Source organism: Ornithorhynchus anatinus, chromosome 9, assembly GCF_004115215.2.
Source record: "Ornithorhynchus anatinus isolate Pmale09 chromosome 9, mOrnAna1.pri.v4, whole genome shotgun sequence".
Taxonomy (NCBI): domain Eukaryota; kingdom Metazoa; phylum Chordata; class Mammalia; order Monotremata; family Ornithorhynchidae; genus Ornithorhynchus; species Ornithorhynchus anatinus.
The window spans coordinates 15,056,311-15,073,914 of NC_041736.1; the positions used below are offsets into that span (position 1 = coordinate 15,056,311).

Here is a 17,604-nt window from a genome sequence, read left to right on the forward strand (position 1 = left end):
ATAACAATCGTAGTATCTGTTAAGCGTTTCATATGTGCCAAGCACTGGGATGGATACAAGATAATCAGATCACACACAGTCCCTGTCCAAACCTGGGACTCACAGTTTTAGGGATGGGGAGAATAGGTATTTAATCCCCATTTTTCAGATGAGGAAACTGAGGCACCAAGCTGTTAAGTAACATGCCTAAAGTCATACAGAAGGCAAGTTTCCCATGCTTTGTTCTGCCTTGGCACCTCCTTTCAGCACTGCCATCAGTGCCCACCCTGCGTGGCGATGAAAAGGAGGGTGCTCAATACAAGCTGATGATTGGCTGACTCCTTTCCACTGCATTCAAACCAAACCATCAGCAGTGTGTAGCACAAATAGCCAACTTAACTGCTCTGGACACAGCATGATCCACTCACCACAGGCCCACAGGTGCAGTGACTTACCTCCACTGAGTAACTTCATAACCAGCCAAAGTTCGTCCTTTACCACGAACGAGGTGTAATACGTCACCACATTGGGATGGCTGCATTGACTCATGGCTTGGATTTCTTTCTACAAGAAAAACAAAATACAACGTCAATCTGGCAAGATGACAATTTATTTATTTATTTAGCCAGGATAATGACATTTTTATAGCATCTGCTAGATGGGACCATTGGTATTTAAAGAACAAAACAAACCCAAAGAGAAGATATTTGGTTAGAGCCCTGGCTTGGAACTCCCTCACCCTTTATATCCAACAAACCACTGCTCTCCCCACCTTCAGAGCCATCCTAAAATCACATCTCCTCCAAGAGGCCTTCCCTACCTTTGTCACCTATGCCCTCGGATCGGTATCCATTAAGCACTTGATATTCACCCACAGCATTTATTCTCTCTCATTTTCCCTATCTGTAGTTTACTTTCATGTCTTTCTTCCTCTCTAAACGGTAAACTCCTTGTGGGCAAGGATTGTGTCTACCAATTTTTTTGTACTAAGCGCTTAGTACAGTGCTCTGCACACAACAGGCACTCAATAGATGCCCCATTGACTGACTACGCAGATATCTTTCACCCTCAAGGCATGCCTGAAAGCAGTGTGCTAATTAATGTAACTGTAGGAAAGTGACAATATGCCAATGAAGCTCCCATTACACTCTCAGGTCAGATCACGTTGACATATCCTTCCAGGGCCTTATAGACTTAACCTGGACAGTGCTGGAGAGACAAAAGGCTCTTAGTATAACATCTTTTCCTATATCACCCCCTCACCAGCCCCCCTCACTTACCTCATGCCCCCATCCACTTCATCACCATATGAATCCTAAACTGTCCTAAAGGGCTCGGCCAGACCGGCACAGACCCAAGTCTGGTTAGGTTCCTGCTGGGTTTATCATCATCATCGATGGTATTTGAGCACTTACTATGTGCAGAGTAAGGTACTACACGCTTAGATTCAGACACACCTTCAACTTCCCAAATGCTACTTCTATGGCCATTTCAGGGTGGTGCAAGTGGATGGGGGCAGACCAGGGTGCCATGACTGAGACAAGAGGAGTCATACCACACAAGTACCACACGGCTTTCACAGGTGAGGCTGTTCTGGTGGGCTACTGGAACGACAAGAAATGTCACACTCAGGCAGCAGTGCCACCCTGAAGTGAGGCACAGGACCTCCTCTGGTTCTGCCCATGTCCATTTCCCATTTTCCTGGAGCAAACCTGGACAGTGAATCCCAAGACAGTGGCAGAACTAACCAGGCTGGACAAAGAAAATCTTTTCTAGCAATACTAGTTATGGTCTTCACTGAACACACACTAACAGTAATAATAATAACTGTGGTATTTCTTAAGAGCTTACTACATGCCAGGCACTGTACTAAGCACTTGGGGTGGGTACATGCAAATTGGGTTCGATACAATCCCTCTCCCAAGTGAAGCTCACAGTCTCCCCACTTTAAGATAAGGTAACTGAGGCACAGAGAAATGAACGGACTTGCCACAGAGCAGATAAGTAGAGGAGTCAGGATTGGAACCCATGGCCTCTCACTTCCAAGCCCTTCCTATATCCACTACACCATGCTGCTTCCCCATACCAAGCTGCTTCAGGACTTAGGAGCATAATAAGCTACCCATAGAAGTTTCCACTTTAAATTACATAAAAATCAAAATAATCACAATAGACTCAGACTATAAGCTCCTTGTGGACAGGGATTGTGTCTCCCAACCCTTTTTATAGTTTACTCTCTCAAGCACTTAGTACAGTGCTCTACACACAGTAAGTGTTCAATACATGCTTATTACTAATAATAATGATAACAGGGGTATGTTAGGTAATAATCATGTGCTAAGCACTTGTGGAAAGTGCTGAGACAGATATGGTACAATCAGAACAGATACAGTCCCTATTCCACATGAAACTTGTAACAAGGAGGCAGGAGAACAGGTATTTAATCTCCATTTTTCCGATGACGAAACATACTCAGAGAAGTGACCAACTTAACATCTAGAGGACACAAAATGAACAGAGGCACCAAGAGACCTAGGCTGAGGACCTGAATCTGCAGACACTGAATTCTCAGTGCCTCTATTTCCCCAAGCCCAAAGGAGGGATAGTGATTCCTGCTTCACAAAGATATTGTGAGAATAAATGAAAACTGGGTGTCATTTTGAGAAACAAAGTCAGAAAACACACCACTGGATTTCTGCATTACGGCTACTCCATGACACAGTTGTCCAGTGTGGCCCAGGATGACTACTACAATATTTATAGCTATAAGATGCATGAATATTTTCAACAAGGATGAGTCTTTCGTTTGACTGCGGTTTTGAAAAAAATTCAAGCCTTCCATATTTAAATAATTCCAGCTTCTCCAAACTCAACCCCTCTCAATTCCATTCAACTTCTTTAAATAAGATCTGAAACCTGAGGTCCAGTTTGTATCTGTTTCCGGTGTTGGGTTTTGACACAGTAGACACTTTTGAAAGAGCAATGGCACACGGCCCAGAATACATTCCTGCTTCAGAGACACACGGCCACTGGTTATTGAAGTGACTCGAGCGAGTCCAGCCCCATATACAGTATAACAGCTCAAAAATGGGGTGTAATAGTCCCACTTTATCTTTTCCGATATCTAACTATAAATGAATGCAGTGACAATCGCCATCCTACCCCATGGAAAATTCCACACAAAGTTCTAACATCTATAATGCTTATCTTCCCTTCAGAAAGAAATCAACTGGTATTAAACCACTTGCTTCAGTGCCCTTCATTCTCAGCTAGCTGAGATCAAGATCTGGGGGAAAGGAGGAGGAAAGGACGCTCTTTTCAGGGAGTTCATGAATAGCCATACCCAATTTATTTATGGAACTTTAATTGTTTCAGACAGTTTCCTTTTGGTTCTATTACAGTTTTCAGTGACAGAATCCCCGAAATTCAAACATCTACCTAAAAGCAACAGTGCCTGGCACATAGAAAGCGCTTAATACCATAATTATTATTATAATTATTACATCAGTATCGACAGTGAGAGTACGGTATCCATAAACTGCCATTTTTACAAAAGGGTGGTGGGTGCCGTTTCAAGTTAGAGCTTCCTGCTGACCCGTGTCCACCTCTGACCTCTGCCCCCGACTCCAGCCCCCTGCTTATAGTTCCCAGGCCTGAGTAAATATAAAAAATATTTTTAAAAATTAAGGCTCTTCGGTGCCTTGATGACAGATTTCAAAAGTTGGATGATTTATTTATTTAACAAGGGGCTGCAGTAACTTTCTTAAGGAAGGTAACTGGAAACACAAAGGCTTGCCAGTCTGACTTCTGAATTCAAAGCAAAACCTTGGCAACTTAACTTTTCAACGGTTAAAATGATGCATTCAAATAGGGTGATCTAATTAGAGCCAGGGTGATCTTGAAAAGAACACTGTCACTTCATCCAAATCTAGTCTTTAATTCTACCTTGATAAAACAAAAAGAAAAGTATTTTTCCTTGGCCCACATCCACTAAAGATTGTGAACTAAGTCAAAGTAGGACATCAGTCCTGATTTTGTATGTGCCACGAATAGTAGAGCTTTAATTTATTACGTATGCCTTGAACTCTTTCATAGCAATGTTTCTCAGTAACTTGTTCATTTACTTTTGAACGTCCTTTTTTTGTACATATCATTGGTTTATACCAACTTGCTTCATTCAACATCTAACACACCAGCCTCAGATAAGCATTTAGTCTATAACCTCACTGTGGACAGGGAATATGTCTATTATACTGTACTCTCCCAAGTGATTAGTGCAATGCTCAGGATACCATGAGTGCTCAATAAATACGACTGACTGACTGATTTCAAATGTTTCTTTCACCAACCACAATAGTAGAGCGGTGCTTCTGCTTGGGACAATGTCGACTGCGATAATGAATGAGAACTTGATCCAATGAATGAATGAATGAATGAGGTTTATCTCTGGAAAAGTCCCCGGGCTAAAACAAGCATTATGAAGCAAGATACAAAGTTGTGTGTTTTGGAGGGTGGGAAGTGGAAGAAGATGGGGTGGAAACAGACCCTGATCAGGAAAATGGTATATGTTAAAAGCTAACTATTCGTCAAGCACTGTCCTAAGCACTGGAGCAGATATAAGATAATCAGGTTGGACACAGTTCCTGTCCCTCACGGAGTTAACAGTCTCAAATATAACCATATCCCTTTGCTTATTCTCTGCCAAAGGGTTTGATGACATGTAGAATCATGCTCCCTTCTGGGAATTCAGATCCGGTCAGCTACAAAGGGTTGTTATATGAGGGGCAGTGTTGCCAACTAAAGCAGTGAAGCTTCCCCCTAGTAACATCTCTTTGCCCTGTTGCAACTATCCAACTTCCATGTCTTTTATAATATTATTTAATGGCAACACTGGTGCCCAGATACAGAAGAGTAAATCCTATCTACTCTGGTAACAGAAACAGAAGACAGGATGACATCATATAAAATCCCACTGAAAAAGCAATCCATTAGACATTTAGCAAGAGAATACATTTTCAAAGTTCCTAATTCTATACCACAAAACACAAAAGGGAGCATTTAAGAAGACCATTTGAAAGTGCCTGTTAAACAGTCACCTAATGTGCAGTGTGTTCTTAAGGGAGGAAATCTTTAGAAATATGAATATGCTTTTCACTTTTACTGTGGGCCTTTATTATGAGGTAAATTTTCACTAGCAAACCCCTGAATGAAAAATGTCTCTATAGGGCCTTGGGAAAAATTTAAAAGCAAAGCATTTTAAACATATTTAATATTTTCAAAATTGCAATGAAATAAAAAAAGTCCCACTTAAACAGTGGTGTTTCATAATTTTAGAAACATTATTAAACTGTTCCCACAGAAGAAATCCAGTTAAGAGATTTGGAGCACTGAGAACAGATGTCAGAGGCACCCATGACCCTAGGAACAGAATTTCTAAACTTTTCTAAAGCTAAGTTAAACCTGCAGACTATGGGAATTGTCACTGTCTCTCTGCAGGACAGCAGATGCAAAAATTAACTAGGACAAGAGGGTGCTAAGAAGGGCTTGTGACAGGTAACAGCAGTGGGATAACTCAACCATGATCAACCAGATGTCTCAAAGACTCACTATGCCAAGAAAATGATTGCAATTTCATTCTCCAAAATGGCATCCTCTAAGAAAAGTCTGGCAACAGTCCTAAAATTGCATGGGAAAAATGGGAGGGTAAAGGCAGAAAAGGCCAATCTGTCCTACAAAGCAACTTAGAAGCATGGGGTGATTGGGATTTGGAGCAAAAATAAAAGAAAATAGAAGGGGCTTGTTAGGAGAAAAGGTAGCTTTCAGACATCTTTGAATCAGACACAGAAGTAGAGTACCCTAAAATATCTTCACAAAACTGCATATTTCCTGGGCCAGTGCATGGGTTCTTCAGGACCAATTACCTGATTTTACCAAGCTGTCCTCGAAAAAGTGATTTTAAAACAGAAGTTAACAAAAAAGAGAATCCATCACATTAAAAAATGGAACTGTTTGGCCTAACTGTTCTCTCCTTTTGCATATTAAGCTAAAGTAAGCATTGTAGTTACAAGTTTTTCCAGCACTTAGATGCACTTGCCTTTTAGATAGCACTATTCTTCTTTCTGGCAGCGGGAAATAAGGAGGGTCATAAAGACTGTCTACAGTAAGTGGTCTCAACACCCTTTTGAACAGCAGCGTTTCAATGCCTTTGTGTTTTAGGCAACTGTATCAGCAATGGATTCTTTAGGTGATCATCTAGGCTAAATCTGACTTCTGCACACTGAAATAGAAATGGTATCCAAAGCCAAATATGATTAGGGCAGCAATTACGCTGAATCACACCCCGGGATGCCTTATTCAACATAGCTGCCTTGCAATTAAAATATCTGCTCTTTACAACAATAAAGATGTCTATCTCCTTTTTGGTGAGGTGACAGCTTGGCACATTCCTCCAGCATCTCACATCGAAGCAACAACACCAAAGACCAGAAGTCATAGGTACACCTAATCCTCCCCCTAGAGCTCAGAAGGCCTCTGCCCCCATCATGCCTCAGCCCCGAGGCACCGTGGGACAACAACATTTTGAACAACACCTGATCCATCCCATGTACAGAGCCCAATCTGCCATCCTTAATAACAGTCGAGGGTTATCCTTCAGTTAAGATCAATTCTCTGTCATTTCTTTGGAAAGAGGACAAGAAGTTCCCTTGGCATGAAGGTCCCCATTCCATGTTCTCATCACCAAAGGAATTGATCAAGTGTTTACTGTGTGCAGAGCACTGTGCTAAGCACTTGAAAGCATGATAATTGATGTGTTCCTCGCTGTGTCCAACTCCCATTAGCTTTGATGTTATATTGTACTATCAAGGCAAAAGGAATCAAAATCAACTTCTCCGAGCCCTGATTGCAAGGGTGAACATTGCCTTAGACATATCCTACAATGTTCAAGATGAAAAATGCCCTAAAAATGGAAGTCAGTAGCTGTGAGAGTTAACCACATTGAAGATGGACACATATCTAGAGACAAATGTCATTAGCATTTGTTAGGCACTTACTACGTGCCAGGCACTGCACTAAGCATTGAGGAAGACAGAGGGTTGGACACAGTCCATGTCCCACATGGGGCTCTCACTCTTAATCCTCATTTTACAGGTGAGATAACTGAGGGACAGAGAAGTTAAGTGACTTGCCCAAGGTCACACAGTAGACAAGTGGCAGAACCAGGATTAGAATTCAGGTCCTCTGCCTCCCAGGCCCATGTCTACTAGGCCACACTGCTTTCCTTAGACCATTTATTCATCTCAGTTAAAGCTGAACCACAGAGAAAATGGGAAACAAAATGAAAACAGCACAGAGAAAAATGCAATCCTCATGAATTAAAGATTATTAAGACACTGGGTGCCCAAACACTGTAATGTACTTTTCCGCCTTTTATTCCTTCTTAAAGGTTAACATCAGAATTTCTGTTTATTGTGACTCTGAAGAGTTAGAGCAAGTTATATGCTTATATGCTTGCCTCTCCAAATACATCCCTTTAATCTGCCACCTTCCCATCCCTTTCTAAACTCCCAGCTCCCTGTCTACAAAGCAAAACAATAATGTACGGCAGTGCCTCCTCAAGTTTAGCAGCTTGATTACCATCTACCTTTGTTATTTAACATGCATCTCACCTAATCCTTCTTTTCTCTCTCCATTCGTGGACTTACACCGTGAGCTGGTTGTGGGCAGGCAATGTCACTACTTGTTGTTGTAGTGTACTTCCCCAAGTGCTTAGTATAGTGCTCTGCAGACAGTAAGGACTTAATAAATGTGCCTGAATGAATGAAAAGGTCTCATAGGTACCCCATAAGAGTAAATCAAGTCCTTTTGAGAAACTTGAATTTAGGTGACTACTTTCAAAGTTTGAATTAACTCATCTGCTTGGATTTGAAAGATTTAGCCCTCTGAAAAGAACTGAAATAAAAGTAAAAATTGCAGAAGAATGAAAAGCTAACTTAATTGAGAACCACAGTGTCTTTCCCCTCGAGACTCTGTGGAATAGTAAAGAACTTCAAAAAAGTAAAAATGCCTCTTCTTCATTCTAAAGGTTATAATAAATTTACAAACCCTCATCTCTTCATGTGTAAATTCAAAATAATCCATTTTAAAATAAATTTCAACATGACTAACACTATCTCATTTTCCCTTAGACTGTAAGCTCCTTATGGGCAGGGAACACACCTACTAACTCTGCTGTATTGTACTCTTTCAAGCACTTAGTACATGCCGGGCACACTGTAAGTGCTCAATAAATACCATCTTTGCCTTCAGTGAGCCTCATTATGCCTATCAATTCACAATACCACCTTTATAAGACTAATCATTGGTAATAATTGATCACTTACTATGTGCATAGCATTGAACTAAGCACTTGCAAGAGAGTACAATACAAATTGGTAAATGTGATCCCTTCCCTCAGTGATTTAGAGGACCACAGACTAGTTTACAGTCTAGGGACTACTCTACTGCTTAACTAATTTCCTGTGAGGTATTAATAAAAGAAAGAAATCGACTGGAAGTGGGTGATAACTCTCCCAGCAATTTGGACTGATGTTTTACTGGCTTGCAAAAGGTTAAGTACAGCAGTAAAAGCCGTTGTTCCCCTGACATAGCCTCAGGAATTAGTGACTCCAGTGACCATTGTTCCTTGGAAGAACAATGGCTTCTAGTTACAACCAGTTAACACATGACACAGTTTGCAAATGATATAGGCACTGACCTGGAAAGGAAAAGCCTATGATTTAATCCTGTGTAGAATACCCACACACTGAATTAAAGGATTATTAAGATACCGGATGTCCAAACAATGACAACATGTGAATTTAAGAAAATAATGAAACTGCAGGCAACAGCTGAATTTACAAGTTAAAAATCTTTGCCATAGGGAACATTAACAACATTTTTGAAAACACTTGCCAACTTCAAAACCTACTAAACTGTAAACAAACACGCCCTTTAAAGATATGGACCGAAAAACACTTAATCAAATTGGTGGTATTTATTGAGTGCTTTATTGTGTGCAGAGCAATAATAATAATTGTGGTACTTGTTAAGGGCTTACTATATGCCAAGCACTGTTCTAAGTGCCAGGGAAGATGCAAGGTAATCAGATTGGACACAGTCCCCATTCCACATGGAGTTCAGAGTCTTAATTTCCATTTTACAGACGAGGTAACTGAGGCACAGAGAAGTTAAGTGACTTGACCAAGGTCATTCGGTAGTCATGTGGCAGAGCTGGGATTAGAATCTACATCTTCTGACTTTCAGGCCCATGCTCTATCCATTAGACCACTCTACTTCCCTACTAGGCCACGCTACTTCCCTTATACTAAACCCTTGGAAGAGTTACATTACAGTAGAGTTGATAGACCCTTTCCCTGTCCAAAGGAGCTTACAATCTAAAAGACTGCAACAGGACTTGTAGAAGACTTGTAAGGTTTATTCTGTATGTGGTTAACCTTAACAAGATTGAATACCATCTGTGATTTTGGCTTTTCTCCATTTAACTCCCATCCCTAGTTCATTTCAAACATATTCCTTGAAATAATGCTGCAGAATATTCATACTTTCTGTTCTAATCACTCCATGTGACATCAACACTCATACACCCCTAAAATATCACTGAACAAAACCAGGAGAACCCCTGCTGAAGTCTTATTTCTTAACAGGAAACCCAGGCAAACACCACCATTTGCTGACCGTCTGGTACCCACTAGGTATCGCTGGGTAAGAGATGGTACCTCCTGGAGCCCGGCACCATGCCACAGCACACATCACATGCCTGGGGGATACTGTAGCTTTTCCAACGCGTCAATGGCACTTTCTGTTATGCTTTCTGGCCTGGGGAGCAGAACGTTGGCAGGGACAAGGGTTATAGCTAGGCTGCTTTCGTAGGGCCCGTCCCCTCTGCCACTACAGACCTCAGTCCAAGATGCTAAAAGGAGACAGGCTATCAGCAGTAGGAGGGGTAGGGAGGCAGAGAAGAAGGAAACACAAGAGAACAGGGAGTCCTCTAAACAGCTAACTGGTGTGAGTAGCAAGAAAAAGCAGCAATTACACAGGATTTCCAATGACTTCTGATCCCAAACTTTTAACAGGGACCCTATCATGAAGACAGGGGAACACTGACATCCAAGTATTTAGCGGGTGGGGGAACAGCAATCCTTAAATGGAAGGGCAATGTAACAAATCATGGGAAGGAGAAAATCCCACCAGCTTTTGGTCATCAGTTAGAGGAATTTAGCCAATTCCATTTACTACAGATCACCAGCTCCAGTGCCCCAAGGCCACTTTCCCTTTTTAAACCAAATACATTATTTCAGCAGAAAAATGAACACCAGGAAATTCTTAAAAAGTGATACCTGTGACAACTCTATCAGCTACATCTATTGAAAAACTCCCCTTTGGACTATTAGCTCCCCTCTAGGCTGTAAGCTTGTTGTGGGCATGGATGGTGTCTCTGCTGTTATGCTGAATTCTTACAAGCGCTTAGTACAGTGCTATGCCAAAGGCAAATGCTCAAGAAATCTGATTCATTTAAAAAAGACTATGTACTCAAGAGCTGACTACCTCATCATCTGGGCAAAATGATCTTAGAAACTTAGTGGAATTCAAAGAGACACCTTCTGTCTTGCTTCACCACTAACCATTCTGTTGTTGGCCAGCAGAAAAGACATAAGAGTCAGTATAATGTGGGTGAGTGACCACAGGTTAAGTGAAAGGTTCAACCTTCCAAGATGAGAGGCTTAATAAGCGTGCAGGTCAAATCATTAACACCGGATTGCAGGAACCCCTGGTTTTAATCTGGGCAGTGATTTGTGATTTGCAGCTATGTCCTCATAAACCCCTGTACTATGTTGCCTAATTTAAATTATAAAACCAATCAGATCTGGAAAACTACAGCTTTATCCTTGAACTTAATTTATACCATGGTGTACTGTAATTAAAACTTAAATAAAAGCTATATTCTGGGCACAGACAAAAAGCTCTTGTTAATGACATTTCGTTCCCAGTGTGGAATATAACAAAAGACTTCTTCATTGGGAGCCAAATGACATTATGCTTTCTAACTTGTTTGGAGCCACTGAACTAATATTTGCTCTGGGATTAGTGTTTTGGTGACCAGTTAACTCCTCAATTTCAGAGTTCTCCAGTGTTCTCCATGTAAATGGTGAGCAAAGAAAAAAAAACTGGCAGAGAGAAAGCTTCAATTACAAAAATAAAACTTCCATATCCTTCCTACCTTGAATGATCACCAATAATCCATTGCCAACTTAATTGGTTTAAAGAAAGTTTATAGTCTCCCCCTCTAGACCATAAGCTTGTTGAGGGAGGGAATTTGTCTATCAATCCAAGCATTTAGTACAGTGCTCTGCACACAGTAAGCACTCGGTAAGTACAATTGAATGAACTCTGTAATACTGTACTCTCCCAAGGGCTTAGTATAGTGCTATGCAATCAGTAAACGCTCAATATTAATGACTGACAGGAAGACAGTTAAGACTAAGATCAGAAGTTAACGTCTACTAACCTATGTTACCCAAAGAGCACGGACCTGAGAGTCAGAATGTCATGGGTTCTAATTCTTGCTCTGCCACTTCTCTGACCTTGGGCAAATCACTTCACTTCTCTGTGCCTCAGTTACCTCATCTGTAAAACGGGGATTGAGATTGTGAGCCCCACATGGGACAGGGAATGGGCCCAATCCAATTTGCTTGCATCCACCCCAGCACTTAGTATAATGCCTGGCACATAGTAAGTGCTTAACAAATACCATATTATTATTATTATATACTGATGGGCCCTACTGGTTTAAATGAGGCTCTTGAGTTACAGATGGGCAGGATGGGGAGGAGGGGCATGAAAAGAGGGAAAGGGGATGATGTAAATAACTCAATGGTCTGGCCAGCTGGAGTTGGGCCAGGAGAGAGAGCATGACCTTCCCACTCTTTCAGGCTCAGTCCCTAGGCCCAAAGGCACATGACAAGGGACACAAACATCCCATATTACCAATTTTTACTACAAAAATGATTGCTTCTATCAACTCCATTACACTGTACTCTTTCAAATGCTTAGTACTGTGCCCTGCACAGAGTAAGCGCTCAACAAATACAAATGATTGATATCCATTTCTGCAACTAGACTGTACGCTTTCTCAGGGCATAGATCATGTTTACCAACTCTATTATACAGCACATTTGCAAGTGCTTAATACAGTGCTCAGCATATACTAAGCACCCAATCAATACCATTAACTGGGCTCAGTGCTTTCCCAAGATTCAGCCCATAAATTAAAAAAATTTTTTTTAAAAAACCAAAAAGACTGTCAATGATGATGTCTATTTTTTTATTTTATTACAAGGCAGCTCAACAAGAAGTTTGCTGCAGGAAACTGGGGGTTTTTGAAGATTCCTAAATCTGATGTGTTAATTTTAACTCTGTAGAGAAATTGTAGTCTTCTTAGTGGTGGGCTCACAACAGAGCAGATTACTCTCACGACAAAGCAGATTAATTCAATTAACACCAATATGCATTTACAAAATATAAATGGGAGACATTTTGCACATAGGTAAAACAGTGTTTCCTATACCAATCAATATCCAGTAACTCAGTGTGGCATTGATGATGTCTGTTTTCTAAATGGAATCAATCTTTTAACATGAACCAGTTATTCCTAATCAATCTACCTCTTTTATGCAAGTAAGAGAAGCAGCATGGCCTGGTGGATAGAGCACAAGCCAGGGTGTCAGATGGACCTGGATTCTTAGTTTGCATCTACTGCAGCGCTCAGTATAATACCTGGCACAGTGCTTAGCACATAGTAAGCGCTTAAAAAAAACCATTAAAAAACAAGGTACGCTAGCAGCGTTTAGTACAATGCTTTGTCCATAATAAGTGCTTAATAAGTACTAATACTAATAATGTTTTCCTGTTTGCCCTTTATCTGTACTTACCAATAGTTCATCCATACTGGTCTGGCATTTTTCTAAGTTGATTCTTTTTATTGCTACTCGTTCTTGCCTGGGTTTGCATAGGGCAGCCTGGACCACTGCAGTAGCACCGCTGCCTGAAAGAGAATTTGCAGAGAAGGTACAGGTCATCAGATAGACTTCTGACCAGTTACCCTTTGACCTTTCCTAGTGCTTTTAAAAATAAGCATCTTAACCCTCCCAAACTGAATAGTTTCAACCATGCAACTGCAAATATTTCACATTGTTACCACCCTCTCGCCTTTTCAATATAAAAAACTAACACCTGATTTGACATTGATTAAATACCAGAGGGACCCGAGCACTGCAAAACAGATCAGGGAACATAACTACTTACCTATGACAGACCGCTGACCCTAGGTCCCTCAGAACCACAGATAAAGTGGGAGCTGGGTTCTAAACTATTGGGGGGTGGGGAGAAGAGGGGGAAACTTCAAGGATTTAAATCCCAGGTACTCCTGGGCTTCATTCTGAGTTTTCAAGGACACAAGCCTAAGATCTCTTTAGCCATTGAAGTCTCAAAGTGAGGCCTGAGTCCCTGCCCCTTCTACTCTCCTGATCATCTGGGAGAGGAGAAAAACCACACCTCTGTAGAGCAAAGAGAGTAGCGAAGTCTTTAAGTCTTAGAATACTAATAAACAATATGAACATTTTGAAGGCCTGGGCAGGAAATTCACCCAAGAAAGGCTGCTTTAACTATTCGAATGATTCTGAAATCCTTATGGATTCTTGAGTTATAATGTTTAATTGGAATTTTTGAGTTTTGTATTTTTTTCTGAAGGTATGTATGGTCTCCTCTCTTCCCCTGTATTTCATTCATTCACTAGTATTTACTGAGCGCTTACTATGTGCAGAGCACTGTACTAAGCACTTGGAATGTACAATTCGGCAATGGATAGAGACAATCCCTGCCCACTGACGGGCTTACAGTCTAATCAGGGGAGACAGACAAAAACAATAGCAATAAATAGAATCAAGGGGATGTACATCTCATTAACAAAATAAATAGGGTAATAAAAATATATACAAGTGAGCAGAATTGTATTAATTTTTGTATTTAGAGGGTGAGCTTCGTAAGGGCAGGAAGAGTCTACAATTTTCCTTGTATTTTCCCAACTATTAGCATAAAATATGAAAATGATGAAGAAAAGAAGGCTATGGACAGCCACATCCAAAGAACAAGTGACATTCGCAATCCTAAAAGGGTTTAATCCAGCCTTGGAAGCGTAACAATTTTTCCTTTTCTTCATACAATACCAACACCTTATATTTTGGGCTACTTTGAAACTTTTACACAATACTGCATAATTTTCAACAGACCACATCACTCCTTAAGCATATATCCTCCCATCTTATTTTCCAGCTAGGAAAGAATAATCACTATCTAGCACTAACATCCTGAGAGCAAACTTTCAAGAGTGTTAAATAAAAATGTTAATTTGTGATTATTACTACTACCCAATATTATGTGCAAGTGCGTGTAGACAGTTTCAAATTACTTCTAATCATTACCTTAAATACACAGGAAGATGCATATCCTTCAAGGGGCCCATTCCATACACCTCACTACCAACACTACTCCCTGAAAACAATCTGAGACACACAAAAATGAAAGTGCTAAAAAAACGTAGGATGTGTTTCCTAACCAAATAGGCCTCTTAACCAAGCATGCTTGGGTGATGCTTTCCACCTAAAATCCCAAACTGTTTAGGTTAAAAGAAATAAAGGGTGTATCACAAAGAAATGGAAACTCCCCAAATTCAAGATTAAGAAATTAAGGGAAAAGAGATGTAGAAGAAACCTTCTAGTATGATTGCTCAAGTCAGGGATCTTTATGATAATTTTTCTTTTCTTTGATTAATATCTCATGACTTCCAACTGTCCTGTACTGGAATGAACTCAAGTAATTAATCTCAAATAAGCCTTTGGTGACAAGGCTTCACAAAGATGGAATCAGGTAGCAGTTGATTGAAGAATAAACAGGAGCATTTCCACATCTGAAGACAGAGGCTCAGGCCATACCTCATGACCAGAGGTTACCAACAAGGTTTTAATGTGTTAATGAGCTTGATTTTCCAGGTTAAGTCTATGCACTGGGGTTTCCTTATCCAGAAGTTACCACTAAATCAAATAAATTACTGAATTTGTAAAAACTAATAATGATAGCAAAAGTAAAAAAGAGTTCATGGTAGTTGTTATATCCTAGTCATTCAACAGGAAGTAAAAGACCTTAAAATATTGTATTATATAATATTCTAACACAATCCCCCAAATTATATTGGAAAATCACTTTAGAGGGACTCATTTTATGCAAACTTTAAAGAAGCCTTTCCAGTACAAAAAAGTAATTTTGGGAGAAAGGAAGGTGGTGTGAGGAGAGGTGCAACAACAAAAACAAAGGAAATCTGTTTTAATATGTTGAGTTTTTTAATATGTTGGGGGTGTCTTACACCCTGGCTACATATAACTAACTTTGGTATTCAATCAAGGTATCTACTGAGGTTTTTACTATTGCTTACAACTGCCTCTCTCAGAGAATGACCATTAGGGTAAGTTCAGGGGCAATTGTGACAACTCAAAGTTCCACCCACCATTTCCAGTTACCCACAGCAATTTATCTTTGGATTTAAATGCCACACAATAATCTGCTCCAAACCACAGAATGCCTCTCTAAAACCTCAAGGGAGAGTGACGGGGGCACAATATTTCTTTAAGATCTGGTGACACCTCCAAGCACTCCACACCAGGCAAGTTTAAAAAGTGAGGAAGATACAAAAAACTTTCCCGCTACAGTTGAAACCAAGTAAAATCCACCTGTGGAAATTTTCCTGGTTGACTTCAACTGGAATTATGAAGTCTTGAGAGAACTAGGGATCTCCTAGAAATGTCTGGCTCACTGTGGTCCTAAAGTTACATAGAGAGAAATACATTCCAGGTTTCTACTGCCTCCCAGGTTTCCCAACCTGCTTCATATTTTGAGGGACTTGCCTGGCCATTCAAATGAAATTTAAAATATACTGTACTTACATAATCGCCTCCACCGAGTAACTGCTTCACCCCAATTTTTGAGAAGAAAATAAAAGACTTTCTCACACTACAAACACTGTAAGCAGTGAGAGGCAGGGACCGGGAGGTGCAGCAGCACAGGAGGGTGCAAAACAGGTGAGGGGACTTAACTCATCAAGAAGGCCACGAGGCAGTGGAGGAAAAGCAATTGGGGGAAGTTCATTCATTAGGACTGTTTGGAAAACAAGGAAAGAGGAAAAAAAAAAGTAAGACAGCAAAACAGGTATGCTAGGCAATAATTAGGACTTCCAAGGCAAGGACAGATCTGGGATAACCTCAGGGGTGAGAAGAGTTAAAAAGTTGTGAGCCTATTGTATGCAGCACTTGGGAGCGTGAAATAAACAAAGAGACAGAGTCTCACTTGCCTTCTTAGTTTCTGAACCTTCTCCCCTTCTTTCCTCCTTTCTTTTTTCTCCCGCTCTCCTTATTGCCAGACTTAATCTGTACATGACCGCTTAATAGCAACATCCAGTTTTAATGATGCAAAAATTAAGCACTTAAATGTGGTATTACTCTTTCTTCACAGACCACTCCTAGCAAAACCCTTTTGAGCTAGGTTTCCACTGATGACTTTCCACAGCAGGTTTTGAAAGGGTTCTGTCATTTATAATTGGCAAAAGAGGCTGCTGGTCATTAAATGGCCTGCTGAACCTGTCTCCAATTTCTCCATGTTTCTCATGAAATTAAGAGGTCAAACATGACAGGCATTCATGAGGCTGTGACCAATGCCAAGTATAACAGGACTACTTCCTCACTCTTCTATGACCTTCTACTTTGGTGTGAATCTAGTACCCTGCTCTTTTATTTAAATAAGAGTTCCTTAATGCTGGCTCACATTCACCTTGATTTCTGTTATGTACCCTGAATCTTCTCTGCTGCCTTGGGGTCTACAGTCATTGCCAATCTTAGCTCTGTGATGTGTGGTGGGTTGGGGGATGTCTTTATTGCCAGTTTCCATCTAACTTTTCTCCTCCTTTCATGAGTGCTTGTGGACAGTTCTTCCTTTGCTAAATGTCACCCTCCAACACAGTATTGGATGTCATCAAACAGCATACTATTGTTCAGCAGTCCAAATATGTGAAAGACACCACACATTTCAATTTAAAGTCAAGAAGCCATCTATTTAACAAAATGGAAGTCCCTCATTCCTAAAGGACAGGTGGTGTCTAAAACCTGACTTAAGCCAGCTGGATACATTCCTTTACAGGACAAACAGAATTACAAAGGAGCAGCCGTGGCTTATATTAAGGAACAGGCCCCAAGTAAAAGGGTATGTGCACACCCATGGTAGCCAGAGCAAGTCTGAGGACAGCTCATTGGTCCAAGGTAACCCCCTAACTAACACCATCCCCACCACTTTAAGTTCTGAGTCAGTTTATGGGACAAAGTTTTACTGCTTGAAACCGTACAACATTTGATTCAAGCAGAGAAGTTTTATCCTTCATACTTTTGTTGCACTTAGGGACTGACTGAGATCTGAAGCAGGCTAGGTGTTGGATAAGGAGGGAGGTAGGGAGGGAGGGAGGGAACAAGA

The 17,604-nt window shown here is 40.7% G+C and overlaps 1 protein-coding gene across 1 annotated transcript in view; it reads right to left on the reverse strand.

Annotated features, from left to right (window-relative positions):
• STK39 (serine/threonine kinase 39) overlaps positions 1-17,604 on the reverse strand; it is a 213,715-nt gene that overhangs the window by 145,940 nt on the left and 50,171 nt on the right. The window contains 2 exon segments of the mRNA XM_016228175.3: positions 435-543; positions 12,969-13,081. Of these exon segments, the coding sequence (XP_016083661.1) occupies positions 435-543; positions 12,969-13,081 (222 nt within the window).